The sequence below is a fragment of the Cannabis sativa genome, chromosome X, assembly GCF_029168945.1.
Source record: "Cannabis sativa cultivar Pink pepper isolate KNU-18-1 chromosome X, ASM2916894v1, whole genome shotgun sequence".
Lineage (NCBI taxonomy): Eukaryota > Viridiplantae > Streptophyta > Magnoliopsida > Rosales > Cannabaceae > Cannabis > Cannabis sativa.
In genome coordinates this window covers 36,498,759-36,515,157 of record NC_083610.1, presented here as the reverse complement: position 1 = coordinate 36,515,157, position 16,399 = coordinate 36,498,759, and the positions used below count along the sequence as shown (strand labels likewise).

At 40.2% G+C, this 16,399-nt stretch overlaps 2 protein-coding genes across 2 annotated transcripts; one reads left to right on the top strand and one right to left on the bottom strand.

Moving 5' to 3' along the window:
- Positions 1–10,365: 10,365 nt before the first annotated feature.
- On the bottom strand, positions 10,366–11,553 carry LOC115717973 (uncharacterized). The gene has a single exon (XM_030646943.2). It carries the CDS (start codon positions 11,551–11,553, stop codon positions 10,366–10,368), a length of 1,188 nt encoding a protein of 395 aa, XP_030502803.2.
- A 3,469-nt stretch (positions 11,554–15,022) lies between these two features.
- Positions 15,023–15,786, top strand: LOC115719993 (serine carboxypeptidase-like 51). Its single transcript, XM_030649163.2, has 2 exons — positions 15,023–15,256; positions 15,337–15,786. Exons 1-2 carry the CDS (start codon positions 15,094–15,096, stop codon positions 15,588–15,590), a joined length of 417 nt encoding a protein of 138 aa, XP_030505023.1. The 5' UTR covers positions 15,023–15,093; the 3' UTR covers positions 15,591–15,786.
- Positions 15,787–16,399: the final 613 nt, after the last annotated feature.

Genomic DNA, 16,399 nt, shown 5'->3' with positions numbered 1-16,399 from the left:
AACAACAACAATAACAATACATAATCTTTAATTAATACTATTATAATATTATTAAGGTAATAACAAATACAATGAGAAATATTCTCTCAATAGTTTTTTTTTTTGAAAAGAAGATAAAACTTCATTAAAATAAGTCATCCAAAATCAAGGATGAAATATCAGTTGGCAGGGTAGCCATACTGAAAGTACAATCAGCCATAAGAACAGAGTTACGTGCCAATGCATGCGCAACTTTGTTCGCGGATCGCTTAACAAAAACTATTGAAACATTAACAAGATGTTCTAAAATTGCCTTACAATCTTTAATAACAAAACCATAAGGAGAGATCAATGGTTTATTAGAATTAAAATCATGAACCACATTGAGGCAATCGGTTTCAAGCACTAAGTCACTCCACCTTTTATTTTTTATCCAGCTCAACGCCTCCTTTATTCCCACTGCTTCAGCCAACAAAGGAGAAACCACACCAGTATGTAGCATCTGCCGAGCTTCTAACACGGCACCAGCTGCTGTTCGAGCCACCATTCCTACTCCGAACTTGTGTTCTTGATGAAAAAGAGCACCATCAACGTTAATCTTTAGCTGTGGAAAAACAGGGGGAGATCAATGCTCATTCTTTTCCTCACTCTCATGATTGAGTGATGAAATCTGGAACCGGTTTTGAGCATCTAACCAATTAGCTAAAGTAAGTTTTGCTGAAGTGACAATTTGATCAACCGTAGGAGATTTAGCATTCTAAACTTTGTCATTTCTATACTTCCATAGCGCCCAACAAAGCATTGAAACCTCTATCTTAGTGGCTGCATCCCATCTTTCCAAACCCGCTTGAAACCAAGCAGCAAACGTGACAGCTTGTGTATTACACACTGCCAGTCCGATGTTGCACCAGCAAGCTTGTGCTACCGGGCATTGAACAAACAAGTGGAAGGATGTTTCTGCATTTGCATTACACCATGGGCAGTTAGTCTGAAGTTGCACATGTCTAATTCTCAGCTGAGATTTAGTTGGGAGACATTTCGAGCAAGTTCTCCACAGAAAATTCTTTACTTTCCGAGGTAATTTCAGTTGCCACAATGCCCTCCAAAAACCAGAATTATTTTCGGTGGTCCATGTCCCTTTAAACTCTTGCAAACAATTATAACCACTTTTGACTGTATAGAACCCATGCTTTTCTTTGCTCCAATACCACCCATCACTATCAACATCTGAACTTAAAGGGACACTCAGTACAAGTTGCTGATCTCGAATGGATAAAACATCCTCCAATATCTCTGTATCCCACTCTCTCACACCCACTTTCATAAGAGAACTAACCTTATTGTTAAACAATGCCGGGTGAGTAGAAGAAATGAAAGGATCTTCATCATGAATGAGCCACGGTTCGCCTAAAATGTCAACATTAACACCCGATCCTATCCTCTTTCGGATCCCCATCTTGATCAGATCCTTAGAAGCTAATACACTACGCCAAATAAAGCTAGGATTAGCTCCTACTTCAGCAGTGAGGAAGTGACCATTAGGATAGTATCTTGCACGAAAAATTCTGGCAACTAGGCTGTCTTCATTAGTTATTAATCGCCACCCTTGTTTTCCAAGTAGAGCAAGATTAAAATCCCGAAGATCTCGAAAGCCCATACCTCCCATTCCCTTGTGTTTACTCAGATTTTATCAACTTAACCAATGAATTCCATTCTTCTGAGATGACTTCGAATGCCACCAGAAATCACACATGCTCTTCTCAATATCCTTGCATGTATCCTGAGGAAGTTGGAACACGTTCATGGCATAAGATGGTAACGCTTGAACGACCGCTTTGATTAATATCTCCTTGCTTGCTCGTGACAAAAGCTTGCCGTCCCAGTTTTGAATCTTCCTTCTCACTCTATCCTTCAGGTAACCAAACACGGCTGACTTGTTTCTTGATAAAGTGCTTGGTGTGGCGTGCTGCCCCATGGCACACCCACACTAGGGCCATTTTGTAACATGAGCATGCCTTGGTGCTTGATCATTAGTCAAGTCTCGCACCAAGCACCTCATTGGGGTATTTTGTAACATGAGCATGCCTTGGTGCTTGATCATTAGTCAAGTCTTGCACCAAGCACCTCATGGGGGTTGGGAACCTTTTGTTGTTTAGCTTTCTTTATTTGTATTTCCTTCACATATGTCTACAGAGCTAAAATCATCTATGTTCCTGGAAATCCCTTAAAACCCCAATAAGCTCTTTAGGGGGGGGTGACCAGGTGACTTATGAAGCACCTTGTCACCAGCATGATAGGGGCCCAGCTGTGTACTCCCTTGCCCTATCAAGGCCATATATTAATAAAACGATGTTTATCCATGCTTCTTGTGTATGCTTCTATATGGTCTTTGTGATGCCTGTGTTGTTGCCTTTGTTGGGCCATTGCGTGCCATTTGTCTATATGTTTGCTTGTGGGTTGTGTGAGATTGGTCCTTGGGGAACGCTTTGTGTTTGCTTGCTCATGCTTCTTGTTTGCACTCAACATGTGCGAGACATGTATCGTGCCTAACCTTTGAACTTGTTTGCCTGCAGGCGCGTTTAGGCTGACTTGCTAGCTCGGTGTGCCAGCAAGTGCCGCACGTTCCACCTACTTGGGGGTGTCCAAATAGGCGGCCCGTGACAGTTGGTATCAGAGCCAAGAGAAAAGGGAAGCTTGGTAACACGACATAATGGTGAGCAACACCCAAAGGATTCAAGAGCTTGAGAGGCGCATAGGGGAATTAGATGGCCTGGACGAGAGGGTCAGGGATCTAGCCCCTAACAATCAGAACTCAGGGCCAACAGTGACACAACAACAAGTTGCCTCGTTGGCTCAAGACTATGCTAACTTGTTGGCCAGGGTAGCTGCGATCGAGAGAAGAGATGCTGCTACCGGAACATCAGGTGCACCTCAGATGGAGGATCGCATCAAGGCATTAGAACAAGCAACAGCATGCAGTGCCGCTATCACTGTACTACAAAATGGACAGGCTGCATTACAAGACTCCCTCAATGATACGATCGAGGATTGTAATGTGTCTGTCACAGCCATCCGGGAAGAATTGGCAGGGATGTCAACCAAGCTAAATCTTACCATGATTGCAGCAGAGCGTGCAAATACCGGGGGGCACGGAGGTATGGAGTATGGCCGACCGAGAGCACCCGAGCCCAAATGCTATGGAGGGGCGAGGGATGCCAAGGAGCTCCAAAACTTTCTGTTTGACATGGAGCAGTACTTTAGGGTCGTGCGGACCGACTCTGAAGAAGCCAAGGTAGCAAAAGCTACCATGTATTTGTCCGGGGACGCCAAGTTGTGGTGGAGGACGAAATATGAAGATATTCAGAATGGTAAATGCACCATCGACACTTGGGAAGATCTCAAGAAGGAATTGAACGCCCAATTTCTGCCAGAGAATGTCGCCTACCTCGCTCGACGTCAGCTTAGAGAGCTAAAGCAAGTCGGGACGATCCCGAGACTATGTGAAGAAGTTCTCTGGATTGATGCTCGACATCAAAGATATGAATGAAGTCGACAGACTTTTCTACTTCCTTGAAGGACTCAAGCCATGGGCTAAACAAGAGCTGCAAAGGCAAGCAGTGTGGCAGATCTCGCCACTGCTCAAGCTGCAGCCGAACGACTGACGGACTACACCTCTGAGAATTCGCAGCCAAAGAAGACGAATCCTCAGACCTGCGCCAACAATGCCGCAAGCAAGAAGTCAGGAAAGCAGTGGCCGAGTAAAAGTGGGGGAGGAGACAAGAGGACTCCTGAATCTAGTTCCTCCTCCAAAAGTGATGCTGCAACGGGGAAGAAGCCCCTTAAGTGTTGGCTTTGCCAAGGCCCACATAGGGCGGCTGCTTGCCCCCACCGGGCCCAAGCTGAGTGCCATAAAGGCATCCATTGCTCAAGAGGAGCAAGGATGCGGGGAAGATGATGAGGATGAAGACTGCGCGCACATGAGCGCTGTTCGATTAATGGCTGCTCTTAAGAAGCATGGCGTCGGAGGGAAGAAAGCCCTTGGGAAGGGGTTGATGTTTGTGGAGGCCACTTTAAACGGTAAGCAGGCCAAGAGTGTACTGATTGACACCGGCGCAACACACAACTTCATCTCAGAAATTGAAGCTAAGAGAGTGGGCCTAAAACTGGAGAAAGATGCGGGTCGCATGAAGGCAGTCAATTCCAAGGCCATGGCCACAACTGGAGTGGCCAGAAAGGTGAATGTTAAGATTGACGGATGGGAGGGACAACTTGACCTCGTAGCGGTTCGCATGGATGACTTCGATGTGGTGTTGGGAATGGAGTTTCTAGCAGAGAAGGGGGCCATTCCAATTCCAGCAACAGGGAATCTCCTGATTATGGGTGAGAATCCTTCAATGGTACCCGCCAAAGTGAGACAGCCCCCAAAAGTCAAGCTACTATCAGCCCTACAACTGAAAAGGGGCCTGAAGAAGAAGAGGCCAACATTTGTCATCGCTCCCACCGTGTACGACGAAAAAGTGGAAGAGTCCACTCCACCTGTAATCAAGAAGGTGTTAGATGAATTCAAGGATGTGATGCCAGACGAGCTTCCAAAGAGACTGCCTCCCAGGAGGGGAGTTGATCACCAAATTAAGCTGGTGCCAGGTGCAAAGGCCCCAGCTAAAGCAGCATATCGAATGTCTCCTCCGGAACTTAAAGAGTTGAAGAGTCAGCTAACGGAGATGCTGGAGGCAGAATTCATCAAACCCTCAAAGGCACCTTTTGGTGCCCCCGTGTTGTTCCAAAAGAAGAAGGACGGGACCTTGAGACTATGCATAGACTACCGCGCCCTCAACAAGGTGACTGTGCGCAACAGATACCCCATTCCCTTGATCGCGGATCTGTTTGACCAGCTAGGAGCGAAATACTTCACGGAGTTGGACTTGAGATCAGGATACTATCAAGTTCGTATCGCAGAAGGGGATGAACCAAAAACGACTTGTGTTACTCGGTACGGGGCGTTTGAGTTTCGCGTCATGCCGTTTGGGTTGACTAATGCGCCAGCCACATTCTGTACACTGATGAATGAAGTCTTCCACGATGTCTTAGACAAGTTCGTGGTGGTGTACTTGGATGACATCGTGGTCTACAGCGCCACTTTAGAAGAGCATCAAGAACACTTGACAACGGTGTTTCAGAAGTTGAGGAAAGAACAGTTGTATGTAAAGCGCGAGAAGTGTTCTTTCGCTCAGAAAAGTATCAAGTTCCTGGGTCATATTGTGGAACACGGGAAAATCCGTATGGACATGGAAAAGGTGCGGGCGATCCAAGAGTGGACGACCCCAACCAACGTGAAACAACTTCGCTCGTTTCTCGGTCTAGCCAATTACTATAGAAGATTTGTGGAGGGTTATTCGAGAAGAGCGACACCCTTGACAGAGTTATTAAAGAAGGGTGTTACATGGACGTGGTCTGAGAAGTGCGAAGAAGCTTTTCGAAGTTTGAAAGAAGCCATGGTCGAAGATCCTGTATTAGCCCTGCCTGATGTATGCAAGCCTTTTGAAGTACAGACTGATGCGTCAGATTATGCTTTAGGAGGGGTACTCGTGCAGGAGGGCCACCCCGTTGCATTTGAGAGCCGCAAACTTTCTGAAGCAGAGAGGCGGTACACTGCGCAAGAGAAAGAGCTCTTGGCAGTTATTCATTGTTTACGGACGTGGAGGCATTACTTGCTGGGGTCAAAGTTTGTGGTGAAGACGGACAATACTGCTGTCAGTCATTTCCTCACACAGCCCAAAATCGACTCCCAAGGTGCCGGATGGCGGTGAATTCTTGGCAGAATTCGACTTCTACTTCGAGCACAAGGCTGGACGTCTTAATCAGGCAGCTGATGCCCTTAGTCGTAAAGCAGAGTTGGCGGCACTAAAGGTGTTAGCGGGCATGTCAGCTAGCCAAGTGGGTACACCAATCAAAGAGCGCATCAAGGAGAACTTGGAGAAGGACCCAGTTGCAAAGAACATCATGACTCTCGCAAGAAAGGGAAAGACAACTCAGTTTTGGGTAGAGGATGACCTCTTGTGGGCCAAAGGTGGGCGGTTGTTCGTTCCAAAGGCAGGCGATCTAAGGAGGACGCTGCTGAGTGAGTGTCATGACACGTTGTGGGCGGGTCATCAAGGGTGGCATAGGACACATGCCCTTTTGAAGCATGGGTACTATTGGCCGCAGATGCGGGAAGATGTGGTGGACTACACAAGGACCTGTCTCGTCTGCCAACAAGACAAAGTGGAGAGGCATAAGACGCCAGGGTTATTAGAACCTCTATCGGTCCCAAGCAGACCATGGGAGAGTGTCTCGCTTGATTTCATCTCAGGTTTGCCGAAGACTGGAGACTTGAATGCAATCTTGGTGATTGTGGATAGATTTTCAAAGTATGCAACCTTCATCCCGGTGTCGAAGCAGTGTCCGGCAGAAGAGACAGCTCAGCTTTTCTTCAAGCATATTGTAAAATACTGGGGAGTACCCCAGAATATAGTAAGTGACCGAGATCGAAGATTCACAGGGACCTTCTGGTCCAAACTATTCAAGCTTCTTGGGTCACAGATGAACATCTCCTCGAGCTACCATCCACAGACAGATGGGCAGACAGAAAGATTCAATGGGATGTTGGAGGAGTATTTGCGGCACTTTGTCAATGCCAACCAGAAGAATTGGCCGCAACTACTAGACGTAGCTCAATTTTGTTTCAACTCTCAGAAGAGTTCTTCATCAAACAAGAGCCCTTTTGAAGTTGTGAACGGACAGCAACCACTGTTACCCCACACAGTGGATGAATACCACAGACGGAATCCGCGGGCCTTTAATTTTACAAAAGACTGGAAGAAGAACACAGAGATTGCCCAAGCATATTTAGAGAAAGCTTCACGAAGAATGAAGAAGTGGGCAGATCAGAAACGCCGACCGCTGGAGTTCAAGACAGGTGACTTAGTGTTGATCAAACTGCGGCCAGAACAATTGAGATTCCGAGGGGACAAGGACATCAGACTCGTACGCAAATACGAGGGCCCTGTTCCAGTCATCTCCAAAATTGGCCTAGCATCCTACAAGGTCGAACTACCTTCATGGATGAAGATACACCCGGTCCTGCACGTCAGCAACCTCAAGTCGTATCATGAAGATCCAGAAGATCCAGCGCGCAACCAGTCTACCAGGGACGACATCAGCATTCAACGACGCAGCAGCAGAGAACCAGAAGAAATCCTTGCCGAAAGAACCGTTCGTGTGAAGAAAAAGAAGAGAAAAGAGTACCTGGTCAAATGGAAAGGCCTTGCTGATGACGAGATCAGCTGGGAAAAGGCGGAGGACTTGCAGCAGTTTATACAGAAGATTGAAGATCATGCAGCAGGTTCGTCGAGGACGCCGAACAATTAAGTGGGGGAGAATGTGGCGTGCTGCCCCATGGCACACCCACACTAGGGCCATTTTGTAACATGAGCATGCCTTGGTGCTTGATCATTAGTCAAGTCTCGCACCAAGCACCTCATTGGGGTATTTTGTAACATGAGCATGCCTTGGTGCTTGATCATTAGTCAAGTCTTGCACCAAGCACCTCATGGGGGTTGGGAACCTTTTGTTGTTTAGCTTTCTTTATTTGTATTTCCTTCACATATGTCTACAGAGCTAAAATCATCTATGTTCCTGGAAATCCCTTAAAACCCCAATAAGCTCTTTAGGGGGGGGGGGTGACCAGGTGACTTATGAAGCACCTTGTCACCAGCATGATAGGGGCCCAGCTGTGTACTCCCTTTCCTTATCAAGGCCATATATTAATAAAACAATGTTTATCCATGCTTCTTGTGTATGCTTCTATATGGTCTTTGTGATGCCTGTTTGTTGCCTTTGTTGGGCCATTGCGTGCCATTTGTCTATATGTTTGCTTGTGGGTTGTGTGAGATTGGTCCTTGGGGAACGCTTTGTGTTTGCTTGCTCATGCTTCTTGTTTGCACTCAACATGTGCGAGACATGTATCGTGCCTAACCTTTGAACTTGTTTGCCTGCAGGCGCGTTTAGGCTGACTTGCTAGCTCGGTGTGCCAGCAAGTGCCGCACGTTCCACCTACTTGGGGGTGTCCAAATAGGCGGCCCGTGACACTTGGCAACCCAAGATACTTGCTATCTTCCCCTGCTTCCACAATACCCAACACTTGGCAAATGTGAGTTCTATCCTGGTGCGGCGTGTTAGTACTAAAGAAAGCTGATGACTTAGAAAAGTTGACCTTTTGTCCTGATGCCTCTTCAAAAATCCGAAGCAATTGTTGCACCTTTTGGACATCACTATCATTGGCTTTGCAATAGAGATAGCTATCATCCGCAAAAAGCATATGCGATACCACCGGAGCTCGGTTTGCAACTTTACACCCATGAATCCATCTTCTTTCTTCATATTTCCGAATTAATGCCGAAAAACCTTCCGCACAAACCAGAAATAAGTAAGGCGAAATAGGATCCCCTTGCCGAAGGCCACGAGATGGAACGATAGGCCCAACTTCATGGCTGCCACTAATCACGGTATACTCAACTGGGGAAAGGCAACTAGATATTATTCGCACCCATTTCTCATCGAAACCCATCTTAGAGAGCATAGCACATATATAAGACCATTCCACCCTGTCATAAGCCTTACTCATGTCCAATTTCAGCGCCATAAAGCCATCCTTCCCTCTTTGTTTTCTCTTCAAGTAATGTAAGATCTCAAAAGATACCATGATGTTGTCTGTGATTAATCTTCCCGGAATAAAGGCACTTTGGTTAACAGAGATAACATCATTGAGAAGTCCTTTCATACGATTGGCCAAGACTTTAGTAATGACCTTAGCAAGCACATTGCATAAAGAGATGGGTCTGAGTTCCGTCATCTTATCTGGGCATTTCTTCTTAGGAATTAAGACCACATTAGTTTTATTCAACCCCGGTTGCATGGCTTCATCTCTAAAAAAATTCCGAACCGTATGAATAACATCTCCGCCTACTATATGCCAATATTTTTGATAAAATGCCGGGTTCATACCATCTGGACCTGGAGATTTATCTGGATGCATTTGAAATACTGCCACCTTCACTTCCTCATCCAAAACCGGTTGGAGCAACATACTATTATGCCTATCCGTAACAATAGAAGGCACACAAGATAGAACTTCTCTCCAATCTACAACTGAAGCTGTAAATAAACCTTGAAAGTAATCCAAAATGACTCTATCCAAACCATTTTCCCAATCCACAAACACACCATTTTCATCTTTCAATCGAACAATCTGATTATTTCTACGTCTAGCACTAGCTCGAGCATGAAAAAACTTACTATTTTGATCGCCATCACGGAGCCACATTTGCTTAGACCTCTGCTTCCAATAAACCTCCTTTTGGTGAAGAACCTCAAACAACTTTTTCTTAATCTCACTGTATTGTTGCGATCCCTCCTCATCACTTCTGCCTTTGAGACGCTTCAAGTTTTTATTACACCATTTGAGCTTCCGAGAAAAGCTGCCCTCCCTCTCACTACCCCACTCTGTCAAAGCTTCTCCACACTTATTAATTTTGAACTGAAGGGAACCCCCCAAATTATTCTCCCAACAACTCCGAACCACCTCCTCACACCCAGGGTCACTTAGCCACCAATTTTCAAATCTGAACCTTCGGTTTCCTTGGGTTCTATGTCGGAAATTAGTGTCCAATATCAAAGGCGTGTGATCCGATGGAGAAACATCATAGTTGAATAGTCTTGCAAAGTGAAAAATTCTCAGCCACTCTTCACTAACCAAGACCCTATCCAACCTTGCCTCAATCCAATTAGGCGTGCTTCTTCCTTTCTCCCAAGTAAAAGGATGTCCATACAACCTTAAGTCTTGAAGAGCACAATCTCCCACCGTTGCCCGAAAGCCCTCAACTAACCAATTTGGATAGCGATTACCACCTTTCTTCTCACTTTGATCCATGACATTGTTGAAGTCACCTATTAAGCACCACGGCAAAGTACTCTCCTCCTTCAACTCACGAAGTAATCTCCAAGTATTGGCTCTAAGGTTTCGGTTAGGCTCACCATAAATTCCTGTTAGCCGAAATCTATGATTTCCTTCCCACAACACCTCGACATCAATATGATTTCTTGAATAACTATTAATGGAAACATCATCTTTCTCCTTCCACAACATCGCTACTCCCCCACTCCTTCTATGAACATCCACCACAAAACATCCTTCAAAACCAATTAAACTACTCAATCTTTCGACTCTTTCTTTGATACACAAAGTTTCACACAAAAAAATAACATTGGGCTTCTTTTGAGCAACAAGCTCAGCAATGAACTGAAAGGCCCGTGGGTTCCCAAGCCCACGACAGTTCCAACCTATAATACTCATAATGTTGGGCGAGCCCCATAAGAGAGACCCGCCAAATCCGAGTTTTTTGAAAGCCCATTACTCTCCAGGCCCAAGCCCGAAGCTTCTTTCTCCAACTCCTCTGTTGCCTTTCTTCTTTTATTGTCTATAATCACAACACTCCCATTAGCATGTAACCCAGGTGGCATCTCATTCCTTTCTTCATTAATCCCATTTATAGGATTATTTTCATATTGAGAATTTTGACCAACTTGCATATCCCCCACATTAACTCCCTGATTATGAAATCCCATAGTATCGCCACCAATCTCTCCCCCATTAGTGCCCTGATTGTCACTTTCCATATGGGTATCATCGGCTTGCCCCATCTCCCCTGCACCACTACTCTCGCCGACCACCATTCCCGGAGTCCAACCTCTCGTTCTCAGCCATCGCGCCCCTATGTTCTGCTTTCGGTTTTGGAACTTTGCTCGCATGAACTCTCCATACGGTTTCACTATCTGATCCAGTGGCTTTTCGAACAGCTTCACACAAAATTTTTCAGAATGCCCAATAATACCACAGATGAAACAAAATGTTGGCGCTCGCTCATATTTAAACGTAGCCCAGAAATTAGCACCATCCGGTTTAGTCAATCTCATTCTCCTCCTTAGCGGTTTGTTAATATCTATTGTCACTCTAACTCTGAAATAATCCCGCCAAACACCCACAAAATTCTTAGGATCCGATTCCACAAACCTTCCCATCACATTAGCCACATTTCGAAGGACACTTACAGACATACATCCCGGTTGTAGATCATACACTTGGACCCAAATATCAAGTTTTTTCAATAAAACCTTCTGCGGATCATCTCCTTCCTGGAGCCTTGTCAAGATTAACTGCATTCTATTGAACGTCCATGGACTCCCTGTAATGACTCTCTGTATATCCACCTCATGGTAAAATTGAAAAAAATATCTATCAGGTGGCAATTCTTTAACAAACATCCCCATACCTGGTTTCCAAAGTGATGCAAGCACATTCTGCATAGTTTCAAAATCAACATCCCGATCGGACAGAAATCTCCCGACTACACACCATCTCGCATCAATACCGTCATCTTCCTCTCCTCCTTCAATCGCAACATCCTCTTCCTCCTCCGCCACCTGAACCCGAAGGATCTCCTCCTCAATTCCTTTCATATCCCAACTATTGGTTGCCATATCAAGATGACTCAACAGTCGACCCAGTAAAACAAAAACTGACAGTGGAAAGATTAACAAATCAACAAAACAAGACTGTAAAACGACATGTCAATAGACAAGACTGGGGTATCCAGGAACTTTCGATTATATTTTTCAAGTGTTTTCTTAGGTTATAGATGTTTTGCAATTTGTTTGGTTGGTATGGGTTATGAGAATTTATTCTCTCTCTCAATAGTTATTTCTTTTGAACAAAGTGCTTTCTTATTTAGTAGATTGACGAGTGACAATGCTCTTATTTGTTTTAAGTGTATTAATATACTTAAAAAAAAAACACGGTGATATGGGGTATCGTGTTAATAAACTTGACATAAAACTTATGATCAAGCGAAATGGTTTTTTTTACTCACATTATGCAGAAGTTAGGATTTCGTAAGAGTTGGATTGGTAAGGTAATGGAGTGTATTTCCTTGATCGAATACTCTATTCTTTTGAATGGTGGCATTTTTGGATCTATTCCTCTTAGAAGGGGTTTTCGTCAGGGTGATTCTGTATCACCTTTTTTGTTCTTATTATGTGTTGAAGGCTTGATGGTTTTGGTTAGTAGTATTAGTTTTATGGTACTAAATCAAGTATGCAACGGAATAATTATATATATATGATTATCATCGTAATATAGTCCTAAGAATCTCCAAATATATAAACATTAAATCAAATCATAAATTACATAAAATAAATATATACCTCTTGATGACTATCAAGATATCCTCGAAACTTTTTGTAAATTAGATCTAATAATTTTCGCTAGTCTTTCAATTTGATCCACCACATACATGGAGTAGTGTGAGCTACTAGGATAAAGTGTATAATTTGTTCATGTTAATTTCTTAATACACGAGCAAGGAAATTTTGAGAGAGAAAAATAGTTTTTCTTTTCTCCCTATTTATTTCGAAAATTATAGTGTAAAAAGCATCTTCTGATTTCTCAAATCAGAATTCTATTTACAATAGTTAATTCTCAATTAATTAAATTATATTTAATCATTTAAATAAATATTTATAACCGAATTTAGTTATTGATATTTCTGATGAAGAAATTTCTCAACTAACTTCGAGGAAATATCTCAACCAACTTAAAATATCTTTAGCCACTTTTTCAAATTTAAATATTTGTCTAATTAAATAATCAATTAACCCAAAAAAATAAAACCAATAAGGTCACCTTATATTATGGATAGGCGCCTACCTTGTCTTAGTTAAGACAAGGATTATCGAACATTTGTGATACGAACCACACCAACAGTTGTGATGAAATCCGAAACCAAATATGGCAGACTCTAAGAATTCTTGAAATTTGAAAGTGGAACTGCGGCCCAATGCTTAGTTAAGCATGAACTTTGGTATGAAGGAAGATGCCACAAACGGTGGTGGAAATCTGTTTGATAAGTCAGGTTGAACGCTACAAGGAATACTCCTTGATAAGTTCGAATAGTTCTCTCAAGAACTTAAGAAGAAAACCTCTCAAAATTTTATTCAAAAATAATTTGATTTTCCAAAGTGTTTACAAGGCTTTATATAGCCAACTTACAACCAAGAAAAAATAAAACTAAAAGAAAGACAATTTTCTAAATAAAACAAAGATAGAATAAAGGAAACAAAATTAAAAAGAAAAGCTGTTAAATGTCTAGAAAAACGTGATCAGCTCAATTTAGATCTAAATTGAGTCTACTTTGATGAGAAGCACAAATCTTTGTTCTCCTTTTGTGTTGAATGCGGTCTCCTCTTGTTTTAAAACAATATTGACTAAGTTCTTGAGTTATTCTTTGAATCTCTTGGCTCGCGCCCTCGTCACCGGGCCAACTGGAACTTGACTTGTTTATTTAGCCTTAGTGTTCTCATCAATTTGTGTTGTAATTTTTTTTATTATATTTGTTGAACTAAAATTTATATGTTATATTTTTTCTTTGTATATATATGTATATCAATTTTAATATTTTAGGGCTTCCAAAATGGTGGGACCTAAGCCCGATCTTGACAGGCTTGATTAAGTGTCACAAATAATATAGTTAAGTAATATTGTTGCTAGTATTCTTACTATTTAAGTTAGTTGAAGATATTTTTTATAATTTTTTAAAAAATCAATATATAAAGGAGATAAATGAGGTGGTGATATAACACTCTAAAATCTCTCTAAAGTTATTTTTCTCTTCTCTCCTTAATTCTCTCATTTTCAATATTTTATTAGAGCATAAATCTACAAAATGATATTTTATTAATATTTTAATAATTTTTTTTTTATAAAAATATCTATCATAAATCAATTATTATTTTTTTAAAAAATACTATATATAATATCATATCACGTTATTATTATTAATAATAATAATTAATCAACCATCAATATATCTATATATATATTTATATGAGGTGGTAACATGACGCTCTAAAATTTTATATTTCTATTATTATTATTATATCTATACATCTATATGAGGTTTTTTAATTTTTAATTATATTTATAAATATTTAAATTATACACTTATCTATCTATATATATAAAGAAAAAATATGAGAGGGTATTATTATTATTATTATTAATCATCAATATATCTATATGAGGCTTTCTAATTTTCAATTATATTTATAAATATTTAAATTTATACATTTATCTATTTATCTATATTAAAAAAAAAAATATGACATAATACTCGAAAAAATTATTTTTCTCTTTTCTAATTTATTCTCTCAATTTTCTTTTTAACTTTTAATTATATTTATAAATATTTAAATCTATACACTTATCTATCTATCTTTATATATATATCTTTATATATTAAAAGTGCCTATCTAACGGCATTTCTTGGTTTAACAGAATATACCTTAAAAATAAAAGAATATTCTGTTAAATTTAACGATGTTAATAGGTTTGATCTCCCGTTAACAAATAAACCCAATAATTAAATCCAAAAAATTAAATAATCTTTTTTTAAATAAAAAAAAAATCATATTAGCCACCTATCTCTCTAACAAACCATATAAAATAATATATTTTTTTTAACATAAAGCTACAGACTAAAACTCTATTAATTTAAAAATAAATAGTATTAAAAATAGTAAATAATAGAAGATACGAACTTTGCGAAGTAAAAACAAACGACAATGCCAATCCTCCACAGCGTCACTCATCGTTCCAATCCTCGAAACTCCGTACGTTTTCAATCTCTCTAAATTTAAGATTCCTTTCCTTTTAGCCATGGAATTAATTTCTATTTTTTGTCTTTTTAAAAAAAGATTGGTGAAATTTATAGGTGTACGAGACTGTATTCCGATGTGGTTCTAAGACAACGGGAGCAAACCCATTTAGAATTTTTAGAAATTACACTTCTAATGGTACGTAGAATGTTTTTACGTGGGTTTGAGTTTTAAGCTTGGCGTTTCTTTTCTGATTGTCTTTTGGCATTGGAAGTGTAAAGATTGAATTTATATTTTTATTTTGTTTAGAATTGAGTTTTATATGTATGATTGTGTTGTGTTTGTATATATGTTTGTGTGTATTAAACTATGAATCTTTTCCTTTGTTTGTTTCTTGAGAAAAAAGGGAGAGTTTCAGGTGTTGGAATTAGGAATTTTCAAGAGGTTGGACCATTAGATACAAGCTTAAATTCAAGGAATTCAACTTGGTTACAAAAATCAGATCTATTGTTTGTTGTAAGTGAGTTAATTGGTTTCAAATTAGTATTGTGGAATTGTGAGTTTTGATTCTTATGATTTTTCTTTCTTTGTTGTGAAATTTAGGATGATCAGTTGGAACTGGTTACAGTTTTGTGGAGGACACAAAGTTGTTTGTGAAAAATGATTTAGAAGTTGCAGATGATTTTACCACATTGTTGAAGAAGCTCTTTAATGGAGATGAGACTCTTCAAAAGAGTCCTCTTTTCATTGTTGCTGAATCTTATGGAGGAAAATTTGATGTTACTTTTGCTTTATCAGCTCTGAAAGCCATTGAAGCTGGGAAATTGAAACTTAAATTTGGAGGTAAAAATCTTCAATTCTCATAACCAATCTTTACAATTAATCAATAAATTTATGTTGGGGTTTCAAATTTCAATATATGTAGGAGTTGCATTGGGAGACAGTTGGATATCTCCTGCAAATTTTGTGGTAAAAAAATTATGATCTGAATTTTCAATTTCTTTTTGATTTTACAACTATGGGAATCAAGTCATTTCAATGTTTGATTTTACAGTTTTCATGGGGTCATTTTCTTAAAGATGTGTCAAGACTTGATGATAATGGATTTAAGCAATCACAAAGGTTCTTTTTTTAATTTTGGTTCTTATGTTCTTGAGATTGGAAAAGCTTTTCTGGTATCTAATCAAAAATCTCATTTCACAAAACAGTTTATTTGAGAAGATTAGGCAACTAATTCAGGAGGGTCAGTATAAGGAAGCAACAAATTCACGGGGTGAACTTGAAGGTATTATAAGCTCTAACAACAATGAAGTGGTACTTATGAACATAAAATGTGGAATCATTTGTATGAACATTCTATGACGTCATGACCTTAATTCAAGATCAGAACCAATAAATATTCAAGTATTTCATCAATATAAATATTCAAGTATGAATAAATCAGAACAATTCAAAATCAGAACCAATAAATATTCAAGAATTTCAATAAATTCATAAACAAATAACACTCTAAAGCTTAAATATGAAAAACTTAAATAGATTTATCTAACATTGTTGTTGCCGTTGCTTAGTTACTGAATTCTTAAACAAAAACCACTAGAATTTATATAAAACTAATATTTACGTGGCTCGCCACGTAACTCTCATCTAGTATATATATATATATATATATATA

Excerpts from the sequence above, each read along its gene's own strand:
- LOC115717973 (XM_030646943.2), bottom strand. The coding sequence starts at position 11,553 with ATGGCAACCAATAGTTGGGATATGAAAGGAATTGAGGAGGAGATCCTT.
- LOC115719993 (XM_030649163.2), top strand. The coding sequence starts at position 15,094 with ATGAATCTTTTCCTTTGTTTGTTTCTTGAGAAAAAAGGGAGAGTTTCA. Across the intron at positions 15,257-15,336 it reads TGTTGTAAGTGAGTTAATTG|TTGGAACTGGTTACAGTTTT; the intron begins GTTTCAAATTAG and ends TAGGATGATCAG.